Below are 22,400 nucleotides of genomic sequence, written 5' to 3' on the forward strand. Positions count from 1 at the left end.
TTGTCATGCTATCTGCTCAAAGTAAGATAAAGACCTGGCCATAGGAGATGGATGTCTATAAGCAGGCAAGAGTGACTAACAAAAGAACTAGAAGGACACCAAAGATTATATTCATGTACCTAATGGCTGGTTTGTGTGTGAATGATAGACAGAGAGAGAGAGGAAAAGAGCACAATCTCATTTATAAAGTGATTCAAAGGAGATACAGACAATTAGGACACTTTTGCTGTTCATACTTCACCTTTAAGTCCTTCTTGGGCTAGATCTCTTAGAATGACCACCAAAGCTTCTGCTTCCTGGGGCCTTTTGATGGACTAGGTAGCTGGTACAGCTCCAGAGCAAGGGTTGCTAAAGAGACATTTGGACATCCAGCAGATGTCTGAAAGAGCTGACAATCATTGTGACCTCAGCGGATGCAGCTAAAAGGTCAATCCCATGATTCTTTGACAGCTGTGGCCCTAATAGCACTAGTGACAATTCTTCAGGGAAATCACAACAGCCTGTGATCCTGAGCCTTTGGGAAGAAATGAGAGATGGTCTGAAGAGGCACACCTGCAGGACAGAGAAGAAGGGAAGATCTGTGCATCTGTGCTTTCCTACACACCTTGCGGATTACAAATGACTATTTGAGCCTTCACTTAACCCGTTGTTTAATTTGATGCCATACCTATAACTTCATGTTAGGAGTATAGTCTAGTTTAGGCATAATGGAATCTTTAATCAGCAATTGTATTATAGAAAAAATAAATTCTATGAAAACACTTTACATAAAAAAATGGCCCAGCTATGTTATTAGTTGTTTATATCCACAGAAATCAATGGCTGTGGACTCAAAGGAAAAAGCACATTTCATGTTCTGAGAATTTCCATTTGTATTACATCAACATCCAGACCAGGAAGAAGGTATTTTGCTCATATGTGGTTATTTAATATATTTTTAAAAATCACTTGAGTACAATTCAAATAATAGATTGCTTCAGAGTAGGTTTATTTCTGTTTTCTTAACATTTAATTCAACTCACAAAAATAAAAGAAAAACCAGTTCAATCCTTTGGGTATTATCATAATAGTAGTGATAACCTCTAAGGCTAAGATCAAGGTTGTATGGGGCTGATAGGCTCAAAGCATGAAAATGTATCATCTATCCTCTGCCATGTAGACTACATCTAAACCTTCTTCCAGTAAAGCAACTTTTTAAGTATTTAGAATAAACTACTCTGTCCCTTCTGAGTCTTCCCAGTAGGGTGACAATTTTCCAGTCCTTTCTTGGGTCAGGCATCCAGCATGGCTGAAATTGTCTTTTAATTACTGAGAATAAATTTATTCCATAGCTTTAGGTTTTATTTGTTTGGAAATAACTTTTGAAAATGCAAAGCCATTTGCTTCCTGATTCCATTTTCAAGGCTTTGCATATATACTATTTACGCAGAGAAAGAATTGTTTTAGAAAATGTGTGTTCTTTGTTTAATTGACTGCTTGGTATCCTGCAGTCTATGCCTATAGGCAACGGGATGAATTCAGAAAGCTAAGCATTTAAGTATCCTGTACACAGTAATGACTGTAGGATGGAGGAACACAGGCTCTTCTTTAACCAGGACTGCATCAAACCCTGATCTTAGTGAGCTCTCCTTAGTGAAGTCTCAGGAGACTTCCTGGCCAACAGCCAGGAAGAAAGTGAGGTCTCCCTTGGCTTAAACTCACAGGGAAGACATATTCCATAGTGCAAGTCTAGTATTGGACATACAAGAATTCCTCATGTTATCCTTGTGAGGGGTAGCGTGACAGAATGCAGTGGTTGTCAAACTCTGCTCTACAGAACCCACACAGTCCCTTCCTTGGGGTACCTAAGTGCTATGCTCAGAGTGTAGTGGGAAACTGGTGTTTGAGCCCCCTAACCCCCATTTCGACTAGAGCAGCTGTGCTTTGTCTATTTTACATATTAGTTTCAAATTAAGTTTTTGTTTTTTGTTTTTTAGAAACAGGATCCTTCTACTTTCCTTCTCTCACTCCCATTTTTCTAATAAAAGCTCTAATGTAGTTATTAAAGTCACTGACTTTGAAATCAGAAATAGGTGGATTCAGATCTAGCTTTCCCACTTGCTAGTTCTATGATTTTAATGTCTTTAAACTATGGTTTTCTCACCTGTAAAATGGGCTAATAATGTTCATAAAGCAACCACCTTATTATTAAATTATTATTACTAAATCATTAAATATGATCATGTTTAATAATTACTTAATTATTAAATATGATAATAGTGACTCCTTCACTCTTCTAGAAAAGCTTTCTTCCCTCTGCTTCCTCAATACCACCTCTGTCAGTTAGGATTTGATCAGAGGAGTACAAGCACCATGATTGGTATAGAGTAAGGAACTCATTATAAGGATCAGAGTTTATGTAATTATGGGAAGTGATGTGGTAGTCTACATAAAGCTGTTTCTTCTGCATCTAGTGTTGGACCTGAAGTCAGCAGGGCCAACAGCCAGGAAGGAAAAATGGTTGTGAGGTAGGGAAGGGCAAAGATAAACTACTCAGGAGGGAAAATTGGAACTAAAGACTGTGTCTAAGTGTTGGTGCCACAGCTTCAAGAATATGGGTGACCTTGCACCGGCTTCCCACACCCACATCTAGCCCTGGATTCAACAACACCAAAAGTGGAGATCCGGCGGGAGCAGGAGATATCCATGGTCCTGGTTCCTACCCTGTGCATCAGGGTGAGACATCAGCTCATCAATGCTCTGACATCAAGAAGTTCTAACTTCTATATTCTCTTCCCTTTACCTATACCATCTCCATAGATGATCTAACCATTCCTACGGTTTTAACTACCACCAACATTTTGATGACTTCCTGGTTTACCCGAATATTCCTTGGTCTGAATTTTCTATTATTTATGTTAATGTGCTGGAACTGGAATGACACAGACATCAAAAGCATGCCACTAGCACTCTGCCCCTCACCAATGACAGACTTGGCTAACAGATGATGGCGATCTTTCTTTATCATCTGGAAGGAGGGCTCATAATCTTTTCATAGCACTCTGGCAGCCACTACCAACCAATGAGAATTGATACATGAGCTGCATTATATTTTCTATCCCTAGAGGAATAGGTAGAATTCACTGAGAAGGAGTTTAATGGGGATAAGCAGGAACATCTAAATAATCAAATATAAAATTAGAGGAAATGAAAATTTGGCTTAGCAGAAACCTGTATGGAAAAGACTTAGAATTGATTGACAGTAGGTTCAATGTAAGTACGTATTTCAGTGGGTCATTTTTGCCATACACAGACACACACTTTCTCTCTCAAAGCTTTAAAAGTATTGTTAGAATTAATGCTGCACAAGGGCTGTGACCATCCTGCTATGTGTTGTATACTGATGAAACCACACTAGAGACTTGGCCTTCAGTTTGAGGGTTATAGCTTAAGAATGCCATCAACAAACAGGAAATGCCATTCAGAAGGTAATAATAGAGACCATGCAGGGAACTTCAACCTATGTTATAATGAAGAACATTGTTGAAGTGCCAATAGACTTTCAGCCTGGTAAACAGAACCTTAGGGGACATGATAACTTTCCTCAAGACCGTGGTGTAAATACATATTGAAGAGATGGTAATAAACTTGTGCACAGAACAGAACTGAGGCCAGTGGCTGAAGTCAGCCATATTTAAAAAAGAACACCTCCAAGTGCAAGCCAATACAAACAATTCTGCTTATAAAAAACTTCATGCGTTCACCATGGGGTTTTGGACCATACCAGTGGTTTCTCCAAAATTTGCACCTTAGGGAGCTTTAGAAAATGTAGATTTCTAGGTTCCGCTCTGGATTTATTGAATCACAGTCAGCTGGAATTTGTGTTAACAACTTGCACTTGATTCTCTAGTGGCCAATGTGAGGACCACTGGACTAGAGGAGCCCTAAAGAGCCTTTTGTATTTCTGTGACTTCATTCCTAGTCACCTGTCACAGGAGGCGGAATGCATAATGGTTAGGAGCTTGACTCCTGAGCAGAATGCATGGGTTCAAAATCCAGCTGTGTCTCCAACCAGCTCTGTGATTTTAAGTCTCTGTACCTCAATTTCCTCATCTGTTAAATCAGGATAATGGTAGTGTCTGCTCATAGGGTGTTGCAAAGAGTAAATGAGTAAAGTGAGCACAATGGTGCTTATGTATGGCATATATAATGTAAGTATTAGCTACTATTTTTTATACTGGAAGATGACAAATCCATTTAGAGGACCATTTGATTAATGAGTGTGTAAGAAGTAGAGGAGAAAGAAATAATTCAAAATCAAATGCCTTATTTTTTTTTTACTTTTATATTATTAATCATCTTTCAAAATGGTCCCAGCTTTAGTAAGCACTGTAATACAGAACATATGGAAATATTTCTTAGCGTGTTACAAGGCTATCAAAGCATAAGTAGGAAAATGAAATTTACTTTCTAGTAATGTAAAACAATAGAATTTGTAGGGTGTAAATGAAGAGGAACAGAAACTGGCAGAACTTGAGTCTTTAGTTTGCTGAGGTTTTTGTGTAAAACCACATCCATTAAATTTTCTTAATAAAATGAAATATAAGGATCTTGGGTATACAAATCTGGTGAATTTTGGTAAATGAATATACCCTGTAACTACCATTCCAATCGGGTACTTTGCTCTGGAAAATTTTCCTGTGCCCCCTTCCAGTCAATCCACTTCCCAAAGACAACACTGTTCTGAATTCTGTTATTAGAGAACAGCTTTGCTGTTGTTGAGCTTTATATGAGTGAGATCATACAGTATGTGCGCCTTTGTGTCTGACTTCTTTACCTACATGTTATGTTTTTGAGACTCATTGATGTTGTTGCATAACTTAGGTTTTTTGTTTTATTTTTTTTTATTTTTATTTTTTGGTTTCTAGTTACTATTCCATTGTATGAATATATCATAATTTGCTTATCAATTTGTGTTGATGAACATTTAGATTGTTTTGAGATTTTGGCTATTAGACATAAAGCTGCTATAAACATTCTTGTGCAAGTCTTTTATATATATATATATATATATATATATACACATATGTATATATATATACATATGTATATATATATACTAAGTTTTTGTGTCTCTGGGATAAATAATCTAGGAATAGAATTTCTGAGTCTTAGGGTAAATATCTGATTAACTTTATAAGAAACTGACAGCTTTCCCAGGTAGTTTTACCATTTCTGCAATCTCCTCCAGAAGGTCTGAGAATTCCACTTGTTTTACATGGACATTTACATTTGGTATTGTTGTTTTATTTGATGTTAGCATTTGTAGTGGACATGAGACAGTATTTAGTTGTTCTTTTGATTTTTATTTCCCTGGTGACAAATGATGTTGAGCACCTTTTCATGTGCTTATTGATCATTTTTATATCTTCTTTTATGACTAATCTGATCAAGTATTTTGTCCTTTGAAAAATTGTGTTGTATATCTTTTTATTATTGACATGTATGTAGGAGTTATTTGCATAATCTGCTATTGCACTTGTGCTGTATCAGATGTAAGCATTACAAATATTTTTCTTGTCTCTAAGATGTGGCTCACCTTTTTGTTTTCTTTATGATGTCTTTTTATAAGCAGAAGCTTTCATTTTTTTATAAAATCCAATTTATCATTTTTTTATGTTTAATATGTTTTGTTCCCTAGGAAATCTGTGCCTATGCCAAGTTCATCAAGCTATTCTCCTATATTTTCCTAGAAGCTTTATAGTTTTAGCTTTTGCATTGAAATCTATAATTAATCTTAATTTAAAGTGTGCTGTGAGGCATAGGTTGATGTTCATCTTTCTGTTTCATACATTTATCTGGTTGTTCTAGCACTGTTTGTTGAAAAAGACTTCTTTCCCCCATTGAATTGCCTTGACACCTTTATTGAAAATCAATGAAAGTGGTCAAAAGGTACAAATTTCTAGTTATAAAATAAATAACTACTGGGGATGTGATGTACAACATGATGACTATGTTTAGCAGTGCTACATGGTATATTCGAAAGTGGCTAAAAAGGTAGATCCTGAAAGTTCTCATAATAAGAAAAATCTATTTTTTCTTTTCTCTTTCCTTTAATTTTTTTTTATCTATTTGAGATGATGGATGTTAACTAAACTTATTGCGGTGATCATTTTACAATATATGTATGTCAAGTCATTATGGGGTACACCTTAAACTTCTACAGAGATGTATGTCAATTATATTTCAATAAAACTGGAAAATATATCAATTGATCCTTTGTGTGTACACCTAGGTCTGCTGTTCCATTGTGTTCCATTGATACAATTATTGTGTTCTCTCTCTATTGTGTTCCATTGATACAATTTATCCATCCTAATGCTAATGCAACACTGTTATGATTACATCAACTTTTATAGTAAATCTTGATATCCTCAAGTGCGAGTCCTCAAAATTTTCTTTTTTCAAATTGTTTTGGCCATTTTAGGTACTTAGATTTCCACACAAGTTTTAGAATCCACTTGTCTATTTCTATAAAGAGCCTGTAGAAATTCTGATCAAGTTTGCATTGAATCTATAGGAGAACTGGTGTCTTAATGGTAATTATTCTTTTGGTTCATGAATATGGTATATTCTGTCCCTATTTAGGTAGCTCTTAATTTCTCTCAACAATGTTTTGTAGTTCTCAGTCTTGTACAGCTTTTGTTAAATTTATTCCTTTTATTCCTAAGTGTTTTAAAATATTTTTGATACTATTATAATGGTATTTTTCATTTTTATTTTCCAGTGTTTGAAGCTATTTTAAGAATGTAATTTTTTTTTTTTTCTTTTTGGCACTGGCTTTGTGTATGGTGACCTTTCTAAACTCACTTATTTTAGTAGTTATTTTATAGGTCCCTTAGGATCTTTTTATAAACAATCATATCCTCTATGAATAAAGACAATTTTACTTCTTCACTTCCAAATCTGCAGGCCATTCATTCTTTCTTTCTTTCTTTTTTTTTTTTTAACTGCACTGCCTAGAATCTCTGGTTCAAGGTTGTATACAAATTACAAGAGTGACATTCTTGGCTTTTTTCTGATTTTAGGAAACTGTTCAATATTTCACCATTTAATATATTAGCTGTAGGTTTTTGATAGATGCTCTTTATTAAATTAAGAAAGTTCTTTTCTACTATGCTGAAAATTTTGATCATTAATGGATATCAAAATTTGTCAAATGCTCTTTTCTGCATCTATTAAGACTATATTATATTCTCATTTTGTGTGTTAATGTAGTGAATTATATTATTTGATTTTTAAATGTTAAACCATTCTTAACTTCCTGGAATAAACAAACTTGGTTATGATGGAACTGATATGTGTACATAGGTACACACACATCTATATCTGTTTATGTGTTTCTAATTTTTAAAGGATTTTTTTGGTCATATTCATGACAAATATTGGCTTGCAATTTTATTGTCTTTTAGAGTCTATCAGCATTTTTATCGGTGTTGTGTTGGCTCAAAAATGAGTATGGAAATATTTCTTCCTCTGTTTACTGAAAGAGTTTGTGTAAGTTGATATTATGCAATCATTTAATGTTTGATAGAATTGTCCAAGGAACTTTCTGGTTCTAGAGCTTTCTTTGTGGGAAAATTTTGGACAAGAAATTCACTTTTATTAGTAGATAAATTGCTATCCTGATTTTCTATTTCATCATATGATAGCTTTGGTAAATTGAATTTTTAAAGACATTTGTCCATCTCATATACTTGGTCAGATTTACTGGCATAACATTGTTCATGATATTCTTTCTCTTATTATCCTTTTAAAATGCCTGTCGGACCTGTATTAATAACAGTTCTTTGATTTTCAAAATTTATGTTCCTTGTTTTTTATAACCTCCAACAGATTTGCTACGATACATGCATTAATCCTTTCTAAAAAGCAGATCTGGGTTTTGTTATTTTTTTCTGTAATTTGTTTCTATTGTATCAATTTCTACCTTTTATTATTTCTTTTCTTCTACTTGGTTTTGGTTTAATGTATTTGTTTTTTTCTAGTTTCATAGGACTTAAACTTTGACCATTGATTTTGAGCCTCTCTTCCTTTCTGGTATGAAGCTATGCATTTCCCTCTAAAAACTGATTAAAGACTGATTAACTGATTAATATGTAATATTGTCATTATCATTCAATTCAAAATATTTCCTAATTTCCATTTGGATTTTTTCTTTGAGCACAGGTTATTTATAAGTATTTTAGTCCTTTTTATAAATATTACCATTATTTATTTATTTCAATTGCAGTCAAAGAAACCACTCTACAAAATATAATTTCTTGAAATTTAATACAATTTTTAAATGGCTCATCATACTCCTTTAGTTTACTTCCTATATATACTTGAAAAGTTTGTGTATTCTGCAATTGTTGAGTGTAGTGTTCTATAAATATCACTTAGTACATAATGGTTGATAGTTTTATTTAGATGTTTTAAACTTTACTGACTTTTTGTCTTAGTGTTTTATCAACTACTGAGAGAGTAATGTCAAAATCTCCTATTATTATGGACTTGTCTATTTCTTCCTCTCTTTCTACCAGTTCTTGTCTCCTGTATCCATAAGCTTATTATTAGCTAAATTGCACTTAGAATTGTTAGGTTCTCCTGATGAATTCCTCACTTTATCATTATAAAACACCCTCCTTATATCTGGCAATATTTCTTATCTTGAAATCTATTTTGCCTGATATTAACATGGCACCTCCACTTCGTATGCTTATTGCTTGCATGGTATGTCTTTTTCTATCCCTTTACTTTTAACCTATAAGTGTACAAAATATACCTCTGGGACAGTATGTATTTAAATCTTGCTTTTTATCTAGGCTGATAATTTCTGCCTTTTAAATGTTTGGTCCAATTATATATAATGTAATTATTGATATGGTTGAATTTAACTAAACCATTTGCTATTTATTTTCTATTTTTTTCCATCTGTTTTCTATTTTCCTATTTTTTCTTGCCTTCTTCTGGGTTAGTCAAATATTTTTTATTATCCTATATAATTTTTTCCATAGGCTCTTTAGCTTTATATTTTTGTATTTGTTTCTAGGGAATTATAATATTCATCCTTGAATGACCACTGTCTATTTATAACTAATATTTACCATTTTATGTAAAATATGATCTTTTAACAGTATTGTTCTGCTTGTATCCATTCTTGTGCTATTGTTGTCATATATTTAACACATATAAATACATTATAAATACCATAATCCACAATACGATGTTATAGTTTTTTTAAATTGTTTTCTGTCTGCAAATAAATTTAGAGGAATAAAAAAGATAGATACCCATATATTAATCATTTATGGTATTCTTCATTTTTTCCTGTAGATCTGAGTTTACATCTGGTGCCATTTGCTTTCCACCTGAAGAACCTTATAAGCATTTCTGTAACGTAGGTCTGCTGGCAAACTATTCTCTTAGTTTTTGTCTATTGAAAATGTTGTTATTCCACTTTCTATTTTGAAGGATATTTTTGTAGAATATAGAATTCTGGGTTGGCAGTTGCTTTGTTTTGTTTGTTTTTTGAACAGTCCTAGCCCATTTTCATTCCTGGCCATCTCTGCTTACTATTCACTCTCCCTGGACAACTCTCTAACCAGTTTTTCACATCACAGCCTAAGTCTTATCCCTCTGGTTTCATTTCACACTTCTCAGAGAACTCTGTCCAAAATCACCCTTCCTGCCCGTTTCTCTCATCACCTGTTTACATCCTGAGTGACACCTTCACAATCTATAATAATGTGTTTATTTGTTTACTTGTTTATTTTCTTTGAACCTGACTAGCTCCATCAAAAATCATTTGGTCTGTTTTATTCTCTGCTACATTCTTGGCATTCAGCAAAATTACCTGGCATTGTAATAAAGGTGCAATGACGTTTCTGTAATGTAAAATGGATCCAAGTGAAGTTGCAGGACATCTAAAGTCTGGCTTTGTGAGACTTGAAAAGACACATTGAGTAGTCCCATACTGCTAAACACTCCAGGACCATCTGTTTTACACACTGCTAAGAATATAAACACAAAAGTGATGCATCTTCAAGAAGCTTTCCCAGATTCTCTGAGTTAGAAACAATCTCCTCCTCTATTCTCATACATTCCACTCCTCCTGACTGTGGTACTTTTTATGATCTACCTTACACTGTTGCTATTTGTATACATGCCTTCTCTCTCCAAGTGGACGGCCATCTCCTTGCAGCAGTGACTATATTTTCCAACACATACCAGCAATCCTGCAGAAATAACCTTTAGGTATGCAAAGGTTTCAGGATACTCTTAATACGGTATTGCACTGAAAATGAGTTGAATAAGAAAGTTAGCATTTTTGTTTAATAAGATTCTCTAGTTCTCTGAGGAAAAAGGAGCTGTATAATTACAAACTAATTAGGATTTCAACTGAGTATTAATAAAGGCCTAACTTCCCACCGAGGACACTGTGTCATGTGTGGGAGAGGACTCCTCTGCCCCTTCTCTGCCTTTGTTCGTGTTTATTCCCACTGCCTTTCTAGTTTATGCTTTCTGTAGTTTACACTGTAATAAAGTGCCAGATATTTCCTGCCCACGCCTCTGTTGAGCTGCAGAGCATGAGAACTGTAATGAAAAGCACAGATCAGAATATTTTTTAGATTTGTTGGTGATCTTAAAAATGCCCATTTTTAAACATAAATATTTATGTCAGTTGCCAAGCTGAACCTCCATTTGTTATGAGGCGAACTTTGATTACTCTGTAGTCTGAAGAGGACCTGTATAAATAGTAGTTACCGTTTATTATGACGGCAGTGATGGAAAACCCAGGGAGGAAGGCCTGAAGCTGGTTTTCATATTCTGATTCCATGCATAAAAGAAGGAATGGATGAGCCCTGGAGAAGCATTCAAACAGCTCACATGCTTGTTGTGACAACTTATGTTCTCTGGGTTTGGGGACCATGGTCATCTTTCTGAGTCATGCACACCTGTGAAATGGAAAGGTGATGTAAACACAGCTCTTCTTTATGGCCTACCTTTCTTTTCTTTTCTTTTCTTTTCTTTTAAGCTGAAAAGAGTTCTTTACTCTCATCCCTAGATACATAAAAGTTAATTAATTGATCTATCCAGGATAGTAAAATAATTTTTCAGTTATCTCCAAACTTAATTAAAAGTTAGTTTTTTCCCCTCCCTCAGGTCAGATCTGCTTGGGCTGCCTATTTGCTGTGAGAAAAGAGAGTTCAGTAGGCTCCTCTCTTTTTCTCTGCCCAGGGCTCTTGCTTTTGTTCTAGGGTTTTCTTTTATCCCTTTAGCTCAGAAGGTTGCCTCAGGTTCCTCCAAGGCTGAGGGATGCAGAGTCTCAGGTTATAAATGCAAGGGGGATAAAAGTTGACTTGATAGAGAAACATACAAAGCTGGCATAGACGCTGCCAGATCCAGCAGGGGCTGCAAACTGACTCTTCTTTTCATGGGGTGATTTCATGGCTTTTCAGGAACTCAGCATTACTTGATATGGGCTAAGTATTTCCTCTGGGGTCACTTTAAGCCTCTAGATATCCCGCTGAACATTTTTAGCATCTTTCTGTTGAGGTCTTACTGTCTCCAACTCCAATATCCAAAACATCACCAAACCAGCTCTGCTCATACACAGGACACACATGGGTCTGTGGGAAGCTGTCACGTATCTCTTACTCTGACAAGCTGTGAGAATACATGCCTAATCCTGCCACCTGTCTTGCTTTGCCATCAAAGTTCCTAACTGGCTACAGACTCCAGCATTTTGAATCTTGCAGGGGTTATAAAGAGTCCAGTACATGGCTTCCCAAGTGCAAGAGGGCACTTCTGAAGCTCTTTAGGGAGTTAGTTCCACTGAAGTCTTTTCCCATAGGTTTGAGGTGAGAGAGAAGGACAAATCCAATTCACAAGGAGGAGGGTAAGTAAAACAGTACAATATGACTCCTTTAAGAAATCTTCTACCTATTTCTTTCTTTCTTCTTCAACCTCTTTTTTAGACTGGTGGTGGGTGGTCAGCTTGGGATTAGAAATTGGTTCTTGACTATTTTCTTTGGATGGTTTGAACTGTGACTCTCATACTTCACTTTGGTAATGTGGGTGTAGGGCTTCAACTTAGGGCTTCATCTGTGACATTGAGGAAAAAGATAATTCCATTTTAATATCACTTTGAAATCATAGTAATAGCTAATTTATATTGATCACTTATTATGTACCAGATACTTTTTCATACATGCTTTATCTCACTCAGGCCTTCCCACAATTCTTTAAGGAAAGGGAAGTCCAGAGAAGTTAACTAATTTGTATATAGTCACCCAGGTTGTAGGTTACACAATTCTACCAACACTGTGCATTATTTTCCTTTTAGAAAAATGAGAATGATTTTGTCTCTTAGAAAGGAAATGCTATGCATTCATCAGGGAAAAAAGTGCTATGGCTGTTTATAATTCTGGCTTTACAATGGTAAGACATAGAGTGTTGGAGCAAAATTAGTAAAAACTGTCACTTGATAAGCATTTTAATACATTTTATTTGCCTAATTCTCACAACAACCTGGTGATGTGAATGGCTTTGTCTTCATGTTGAGGCCAGGAAGAAATTGCATGATTTCCCCTAGATCATACAACCAGGAATGATTGGAGCCAAGATTTAAATTCAAACTTTCAGATCATGACTCACAGTTTACTTTTCTCTCTATTCTGATGGGACACACTAGCAGAAGGAACGTGTTTCATGTGGGTCTCTGAGCTATGGCAAATGTTTAAAGTTTGGTTAAAGCTACTTTCTAACACGTTTGACTCTAGATGAATCAATATTATAAAGAAGTCAACATTTTTACTAAACTCCTTGAAAGCAAGAGCATCTTATTCATCTCAGAATCCCTAGTGCCTGGTCCAAAGTTGATAATTAATGAATGAATTGAATGAATTAAATTAATAAACAAATTAATGAGTAACTTTCTTTTAAACTCTTTGGTAGAAAGTAAGCTTTTATGTGAATTAGATTATTATCCATCTCTTGGGTATTTACATTTTATAAGATGATCCTGGAAGAATTCAAATGAACGAGGTCTAAAGCTGAATTTGTGATTTTGCCATTGGAATAGGGTTGAAAGAGTGATACAGAATTTTTCTCTGGAGTCCCAAATTTCATTGCAGATATGACAGCATACCATGTCTATATGCCTTAAGGAAAAAGTAGAATTGTCTTTGGGTTACAAAATGTCCAGAAACATTGTATCTCAGGAAGCATGTCCCCCCCCACCACCACTTTTTAAAATTATGTTCAATTTACACGTCCTAATAATTTTAGGCATCCAGAAATGGAGCAGCCTGCTTCTAACTTCTACTAAGGGAGGTGTTGGCCGGGCTCTGTAAGGAGGATTGAAGTGTTGGTGGGGTAGATCAGATGCCCTGTGAGATACTCTGTCCTGAACTTCTAGAGATTCTGGGATTCATTCAGGTAGTGATGGCAAGGATGCAGCTAATCAAGCCCGTCTGTTGTCCACAGGTCTGAGGCGCAATTACAGATGTACCATCTGCAGTGTCTCTCTAAACTCCATAGAACAGTATCATGCCCACCTGAAAGGATCTAAACACCAGACCAAGTAGGTACTTTCATGCTTTCACCCTTCAGTCCTTCTGTATATAATTTATAGCATGGTGAAAAAAAAAGGCTAAACATTTTACTTATTTCAAAATAAGTCAATAGAAACGACATCTCTTTATCTCCAAAGCTCCCCTGATATTTATGCTGAAATCTCTAGGGTCTGCCTCGCACAACCTAAAGAATGGCTTCTCCTTTTTTGGCACAAGTAATGACAGGCTCTTTTGTTTGCTTGTTTTCATTCTTTAATTTTTTTCAAGAACAGTTCAGCACATTTTCACAAACTTCGGGAAACTTTTAGATCTATACTAAGTGTTTTTAAATAAACAATGTTATCTTTGTTTGGAGGATGTGCCAGACTTCGGTGTTGTGAAGTCAAATTCCATGAATGTCTTCTACCACTTAACATTTCTAGGTGAATATTATTGATTAGTATAGAAACCTAACAAATCCTCTGGTATATTCACATGCATGGCTATTTCCAATTAAATGGCAGCTCGTTCTATTTTTCCTCCCAAATTCTCATAGTTTTAAACCAGAAAAGTATTGGGCATAATTTCAACTATATTATACTGTGCATCTTTTAAAAAAAAATCCATGATGTTAACTTTGTGAGTATTTAAAATAGCTGCTAGGACTACTAATAAAATCTAATAAAATAGGAAAAAATGAAGAATATCTCAAAAATATATAATTTTCTTGAGGGTAGTTGTTTTAATTTCTCTCATATTCATTAGCAGAATCATTCAACAGATTTGACTGTATCAAGGCCTCATGAATAACGAATGATTCAGTCAACAAACATTTATTAAGTGCCCACTACATGTCAGACTCCGAGGTGTGCCCTGGGGAAGACAAGATGATTGAATTAGGCCTTTCCCTTGCGGAGCTCCCTTCCAGGCTGGAGAAACAGCCATGTGAAACACAGGGATTATTCTCTGATACTGTGTACACCCAGAGCGTTGAGTACCCGGGAGGGAGCAACCAGGGCAAGATCGACAGCGACATCTGTACAGAGCCTGCGCACATAACTGAGGTCGTGGTCTGATTTTGCTCACCCTCCTAATAACCATGGTGCCCAGTATGGCACTCAATACATATGAAGGGCTTCATAAACATTTCTGATTGAATGAATGTGTGATTTTAAAAGATAAGTAACAATTTTCCAGGCAGGGATTTGAGGAAGGTGCATTCCAGGCAAGGACATTTTTTTTTTTTGCAAAGATATAAAGATGTAGGTCACAGGGGTCTGGAATAGGTGAGGAATTTTAAGCCCAGAGTTAGATATGGACTCTCAGAGTTTCCTCAATTTGTGCCATCTCATGAGTCAAAGCCCCTTTCATGGCTTGCTTTACTCCGATCCATCCCCAGAGGATTTTATCAAGGTAATTCTCCAAAACAGAATATTTTCTCTGATTTGTAATGGAGTACCTAGAGCACTTGTATTGAATATTGGACACTGCCGCCCCCACCCCAAACAGTCTATCCGTTGTGTCTCTAACTAGCATGTTGTAAGAGGCACCAAATGCATTCTAATCCACATGCGTCTGATGGACACAGAGATACATTGTAAGTAGCTACAACAATAAATGATAATCTTTTAGGGACATGAATTTATTGCTCTTAATAAATAGAAAATGGTAGACAATAGTGACTTTAAGTGGCACAAATTCTGTAAGTAAATAATGCAAATTGTATCTCCAACTTCAGGAAAATATCTACCTCTCTATGTGTACAGGCATTTTCACATCCATCATCTCATTTAATCCCCTGAACTACCTTCAGATAAATGTCATTAACCCATTATTTTATACAAGAACACGAAGGCTAAGAAAGACCAAGTAACTTACTGAACATCACCTTGCCAAAAATGGCAGAACCAGGACTGAACTTAGCAGTATCTAACCCATGCTTCTGTTTATCCCATCTCTCTGAGTCACTACAGACAGGCCTGGAATGGAGGACTGCCAATAGAGTACAATGATGAACTTTGAAAAAGAGAGCATTACTTTCTCAGTGGCTTTAATAAATATTTGTGCCTGTAGAAAGATGCATCTCCTACCATGCTGCCTTCTTTCCAGTAAATAAGATACTTGTCTCTACCTCAAAAGCACAAAGTTGCTCTCCTTCTGAAGAGCGAAATGAAGGAAACTGAAGAAACTAATTGCATAAGCCCTGTCCCCCCACTGACTGTTTCATCTGCCCTTATAGCTAATGGATATTGTGTGTGTGGGGGGGGGGTGTATGTTTCTAAGACAGATTGTTCCATAATTTTCTTGTAATCCCTTTGTCAGGTTTGGTATCAACTTTATGCTGATCTCATTAAACAAGTTGAGAGGTTTTCCCTCTATTTCTAATCCCTGAATGAGTTTGTGGTAAACTGCTATTATTTCTTATTTAAATATTAGGAAGAATTCATTGAGAAGCCATGGAGATTATACTGTAGGAATAGTTTTATTAAAAATTTAATTTCTTTAATGAAACACTGCTCATATTTTCTATTTCTTCTTGTATCAGTTTTAAATTAGTTATTTTTCAATAAGTTTGCCATTTTATCTACATTTTTAAATGTATTGGTATAAAGTTGTTCATGATATCCCCTAATTTTATTTATAATTGTCTGTAGGATATTTTTCATTCCTAATATTATTTGTCTCTTCCTTTTTAAAAAAAAAATGTGATCATTTGTGTTAGAGTTTATCAATCCTTATTAGTCTTTTTGATGAATGAATGTTAGGGTTTGTTGATTTTCGCTGGGTATAGTTCTTTTCTGCCATTAAAAAATTCTTTTCTTTCTACTCCCGGTATATTTAATTTGCATTTCCCCCAGCTTCCTCTTAGGAAAGTGTAGGTCATCAATTTTCCAGTGTTTCCTTTCTTTTAATATATGCATTCAAGGCTCTCAATGTTCCTCAACAGATTGTTTTAGCTATAATCCACAAGTTATTTTTTTGTATCCTAGAGATTTTAGTATGTAGTATTTTTTATTATTATTTATTTCAACTTATTTTCTGATTTTTACTGTGATTTCTTCTTTTACTCATGATTATTTAGATGTGCTTTGCCTACAACCTAATATGTGGGGAATTTTTCTATTTATATTTTGGGGGATTGATTTGTGTCTGGATTCCACTCTGGTCAGAGGGCATACTCTAAATGATTTCAGTCTCCTGAAATTTGTGTAGACTTGCTCTATGCCCCAGGCAAATGTTCAATTTTGGTAAAACTTCATGTTCCCTTGAAAAGAATGTGCCTTTTTCAGTAATTGGGTAAATGGTTCTATATATCAATTAGGTCAAGCTTTTTAATCTTGTTCAATCTTCTATGTCCTTACTGATTTTTTGTCTGCTTATTACATTCATGAGAAACAGAGACTTAAAAAACTTCTGACTATAAGTATGGATTTGCCTATGTGTCCTTTTAATTCTGTTTCTTCTCTTTATATATTTAAAGGTACACTATTAGATGCTGACAAATTTAAGAATTTTTCAAAATATTCCTATTGAATTGGCCCTTTTTATCACCTTTTGTCATCATGAAATGTCCGTTGTTAATTATAATACTTCCCTTAAAGTATACTGACATCTTCTACCCCCAATTCTTCAAAGCTTTCAAAATTTTCCCTTTAAATTTTATCCAGCTTTTATTTTTTCTCAGGTGGAAGGTTAGTATGATACAGAGCTGGAAATGGAAGTCAGCCAAATGGTTCTTAACGACTCTAATCTGACCGATTAAATCAACATAAGTATTAAGGTGTCAGTAATTTTCAAGGTCTTATATTTACATTTTTAGTAATAACTCTAGAGAGGGGTTGAGATGAGAGATTATTAAATTGTGTAGTGGAAAGAGCACTGAATTTTGAGTCAGGAGATTTTATTTCTAGTGCAACTTTGCCACTGAGTGACCAGGGGCAGTGACAAATCTTCTTCAGTTCCCTTGTAGATAAGTGCTTAGTGATGACAAGAACATGACAAGTATGTGTCCACTTCCCATACCTTGCTCATGACCCTGGTATTCTTTCCTACTAATCCTGAATTCAGCCTTAACATTCTTCTCAACACAGGTCCCCAGTCAGCCTTTACCATTCTTTGGAGCTAGCAATGTTCCTCCAAAATTATGTCCACAAAATTATGTCCAGAAGCTTAGAATGTGAACTTTTTTGTAAATAAGGTCTTTGCAGATGTAAGCAGTTAATCTCAAGACGTCTCAAGAAGAAATCATTCTGGATTTAGGGTGGCCCTAAATCCAATGCATGTTGTCTTTATGAAAGGAAGGAAAGGGATATTAGGACACACTGAGAAGCAGGCCATGTGAAAACAGAGGCAGAGCCTGGGATTGTTTCTACAAGCCAGGGAACACCAGGAGCCAGCAGGGGCTGGTAGCAGCGAGGAAGGATTCTCTTCTAGAGCTTTTGGAAGGAGCTGTTGACACCTTGATTTCAGACTGCTGTCCTCTAGAACTGAGAATAGATTTCTGTTGTTTTAAGCCACCAGTTTGTGGTACTTTTTTTAAGGTAGCCCTGGGAAATGGATACATTGTGAAATCTACTTACCTTGTTCCACAAGTATCCCTTAGTCATATTTTTCTGGGCACCTTCTTTGCCTATGCCAATAATGATGATAACAATGATGATGGTGGATATGGCAAGGGTGCTACCACTGTTACTGGAGTGAAACCTCTGTGCAACTGGGGTATAGCAACAAATTAAAATGCTCTGAAGGTGTTACTATGTATAATATGCACAGTGTCCTTGTTAATGACCAGATGTTCACATCTCCTTTTTATAGGTTAGAAAATTGAGATTCACAGAAGTGACTTGTCCAAGACTCCAAAAATATTTGGTTAGCAGACCCAAGAGCAGAAGTCAGGTTATCGGCCATCAGTATTATTACTGTTACAATAATACTTAAATAATACCATTATTATCATATTGCTTTTTACTAGTAGTAAAGAGACTTTTTCTTTTTTTGGCAAATATCATAAACAGCAAAATGGCAGTCAAATTTTGCTCCACTATTAAATAACAAGAGAAATATTAAGTATCTAATGAGATTAAAGGTTTAGAAATGCAAATGACCACACTGACATATGAAGCAATTGCCTATTAGTAGATTTTTCAGGGTTTCCAGGGGATATAGTCTGTCAATTAGTACAAATGATTAAAATGAAATTTAAAGGCACATGGGTACATACCATAGACTAATGAACAATTCCCCCATAATGTACTTAAATTTGAGTTTAGGGAACACTTCAAGCCTCAGGACATTTTATTACCTAGAAATAATGGATATAAAAGTTGTCATTACTTACTTTGATACTTCAGTTGGTTGAAAATGAGACACAAGTGTCTAAGAGAATAAATCAGGCTGACCAAAAGTTAGTAGAAATTTCTACATGTGCTTCTCCTTTGAGAAGAAACTTTAAATGGTAATATCCATTGCTTTTTCTGCAGTTTTTCCCAACTATTATGAATCCTCCAAACAAATCCTTCATATTATTAATTTTCCCATCATATTCATTTATTTCTTAAGTGAAATAAATGGTCGAGTGATTGAATGGATATTTAGACTAATTTTCAGATCTGGAATATATTTGTTTTAAATTCCTTGGAATTTAGTTCCTGCATTTAGAATAGCAGTTAGTTATCTGAGGAGTATATAATAATAAAGAAGGTAGTTTTACAAATATACCAACCATCAAGAACCATCTACACTTTTAATAAATAAAAGTAGTTTAAAACTCCAGGAAATATTTGGAAGCAAGCAAATAAATGAGCAACAAATCAATGCATGTATGTCTTCAAAGGCTAAAGATCTAGATATTTTTTGTGGAATTTTCAATGACGTTTATTGGCACTAACCAACATTTTTTTTTAAGATTTTATTTATTTATTTGAGAGAGAGAGAGAGCACACACACGAGAGTGGCAGAGGGGTAAAGGGAGGGAGAGAGAGAGAGATCCCAAGCAGACTCCTCACTGAGCAGGGAACCTGACGTGGGTCTCGATTCCCAGGACCCTGAGATCATGACCTGAGCCGAAGGCAGACGCTTAACCGACTGAGCCACCCAGGCGCCCCTAACCAAGAATTTCAATAATCAGAAGGTTTGGGACTTTGGTATTGTGCTGTATTTTTTCATAAGAAAGTTTTCTTTAGAATGTGAAACATTCTAAAAAAAATAGTTTTCTTCTCTGAAAAACATAAAATATATATATTACCAGTAACAACTGGGATAAGCAGGGCATAGGACAGGCTTTAAAACAGAACCACCTTTCCCAAAGAGGGAAAGTTATTTCCCTTCAGTTGATAATTTGTAAGTTTTTAGGAAAGGCTTGGAATCAAGGGTGAAATCTAGAACCCAAAGCAACTGCTTTGCTTGTCCCAGGTTATGATTCTGGCTGTGCAAAATGGCTCTTCTAGGAAGTGGGGCTTATGGTGTGTCACCAAGCCTTTCTAGCCAAAGGGAATCCCAGGTGCTGTAAATAGGAACTTGCTCTATGTCCACAATAGCCAAACTGTGGAAAGAGCTGAGATGTCCATTGACAGAGGAATGGATAAAGAGGTTGTGTTGTATATGTGTGTGTGTGTGTGTGTGTGTGTGTGTGTATAAATATATATATATACACACACAATGGAACATTACTCAGCCATCAGAAAGGATGAATACTTACCATTTACATCGATGTGGATGGAACTGGGGGGTATTATGCTGAAGGAAATAAGTCAATCAGAGAAAGACAATTATCATATGGTTTCACTCATATGTAGAATATAAGAAACAGTGCAGAGGATCATAGGGGAAGGGAGGAAAAATTGAATGGGAAGTTATCCGAGAGGGAGACAAACCATGAGATACTCTTAACTCTAGGAAACAAACTGAGGCTTGCTGGAGGGAGGTGGGTGGGGGGATGGGGTAATTGGATAATCAGCATTAAGGAGGGCACGTGATGGAATGAACACTGGGTGTTATACACAGCTGATGATTTATTGAACTCTACATCTGAAACTAATGATGTACTAGATGTTAGCTAATTGAATTTAAATAAAAAAAAAAATAGGGAGCCTGCTACAGGCATGAGGGACAGGGATGTGGCAGGCCTGTGGGTCAGAGATGTTCTCTAGCCCTGTTTTTAATAAGCAGAACATTCAAGTCCACTACTGTCAAGAGCCCTTCCTTCTTTGAGGAAGGCCTCTGATGAAACAGAGTTCAACTTCTCAGAAGGAAGAGACAACAGCCTATAGAGAGAATTCCAGAGAAGCCAGAGAAAAGCTATACATCTCTCTCTATATAGACTAATGCACAGTCCTGAAAGCTCTATTTTTCCAAGTCTCACTTGCATGCTTTTGCTATATACACCATACCTAGGGATACATTATAATTACAGTATGTGACTAGATTAGGCCCTTGCAGGCTTGAGAAGAACTAAATGGGGAACACTTTCATTCTTTCATATTACTTCTAGAATTACCAATGGCACCTAATATTCCTTTTTTTTTTTTTTAAAGATTTTATTTATTTATTTATTTAACAGAGAGAGAGAAATAGCGAGAGAGGGAACACAAGCAGGGGGAGTGGGAGAGGGAGAAGCAGGCTTCCTGCAGAGCAGGGAACCCGATGTGGGGCTCGATCCCAGGACCCTGGGATCATGACCTGAGCTGAAGGCAGATGCTTAACAACTGAGCCACCCAGGCGCCCCGGCACCTAATATTCTTTAGCTCACTCATTTACTAGCTCCCTCCTTTTGGGGGGACTGATAATCATTATTTTGTCTTGCTTGAAATTTGCATAAGTCATGGCTGTCTCCAGAGTAGTTGTGAGATGATAATTTAACGTCTCGGATTTAATTGTGGACCCCACTGGATACTTCTCATGTTCTTTCATATGCTGCTTCAGCGAGTTGTCCAGGACCAATCACGAAGACTTGGTTCCGAAGAGTGCATTTGCATCAAGAAGAAAAAGAGCTGGAAGGAGGGTGGTGGAGCCCAACAGGCCTGGCCTGGGAGGCACATAGCTAAACCCCCCGTGTCAGCACCATATTTCACACCCTGTGCAGCTTTTAACAACAACAACAAAAAACTATTTTAAAATCAGTCTGTTGAGACTCAATTTACACACAAGATGAATAGATTTTAGTGGTACAGTGGGATGGGTTTTGACACTTGCGTCCACCATGTCACTAGCAGTCCAATCAAAGTATAGAACATTATTTTAATAACCACCAAAAGTTCTCTTGGGCCCTTTTTAGGCTCACACCCACCCACCCAGCCAAACGTTGATTTCTGTCCCCACCACTTAGTTTGGCCTGCACTGGAACTTAGTGGAATAATATAGTATGCATTCTTTTCTGTCTGGCTTCTTTCACTCAACTCAACATAATGTTTTGGAGATGCATTCGTATTGCTGCATGTGGCAGCTGTTCTTTCTTTCTCTGGGTGGTTTTGAACAAATCATGTCTCCTCACTGAGCTTCAATGTCTTCATTGAAACAGGTGGGGGCTGGTAAATGGGGGTCATCAAAGTCTCTGTCATTTCTAACATTCTCTAATTTTATGACTTTGAGGTTTAGCTTCTTTAACTTTTCAATGTTTTTCAGCTGGTAGAAGATTGGCTGTAAAATAATTCTTTTGTGTTTACTTCTCTGCTGCTGGGTGGCCCAGAAGCTGACCAATCTTTGAAGAGTTAGTCCTATGAGAGGAGAGGTATCTTGGAGGCCTGGCCTTAAACAAAAGGCAAAGGGGCTTTTCAAATATTTATGACTTAGGGCAAAAGGGGTTGGAGTTGGTTGTATAAAAAG

At 36.1% G+C, this 22,400-nt stretch overlaps 1 protein-coding gene across 4 annotated transcripts in view; it reads left to right on the plus strand.

The window, feature by feature from the left end:
- Positions 1 to 22,400, plus strand: part of ZMAT4 (zinc finger matrin-type 4) — a 353,920-nt gene that overhangs the window by 282,644 nt on the left and 48,876 nt on the right. For all 4 annotated transcript variants that reach the window (XM_032413353.1, XM_032413355.1, XM_032413354.1 and 1 more), the window contains one exon: positions 13,513 to 13,609. In XM_032413353.1, the coding sequence (XP_032269244.1) occupies positions 13,513 to 13,609 (97 nt within the window). The remainder of the gene's footprint in view (positions 1 to 13,512; positions 13,610 to 22,400) is intronic.

This window comes from Phoca vitulina, unplaced genomic scaffold (genome assembly GCF_004348235.1).
Source record: "Phoca vitulina isolate PV1807 unplaced genomic scaffold, GSC_HSeal_1.0 scaffold15, whole genome shotgun sequence".
In the NCBI taxonomy this organism is placed as follows: Eukaryota; Metazoa; Chordata; class Mammalia; order Carnivora; family Phocidae; genus Phoca; species Phoca vitulina.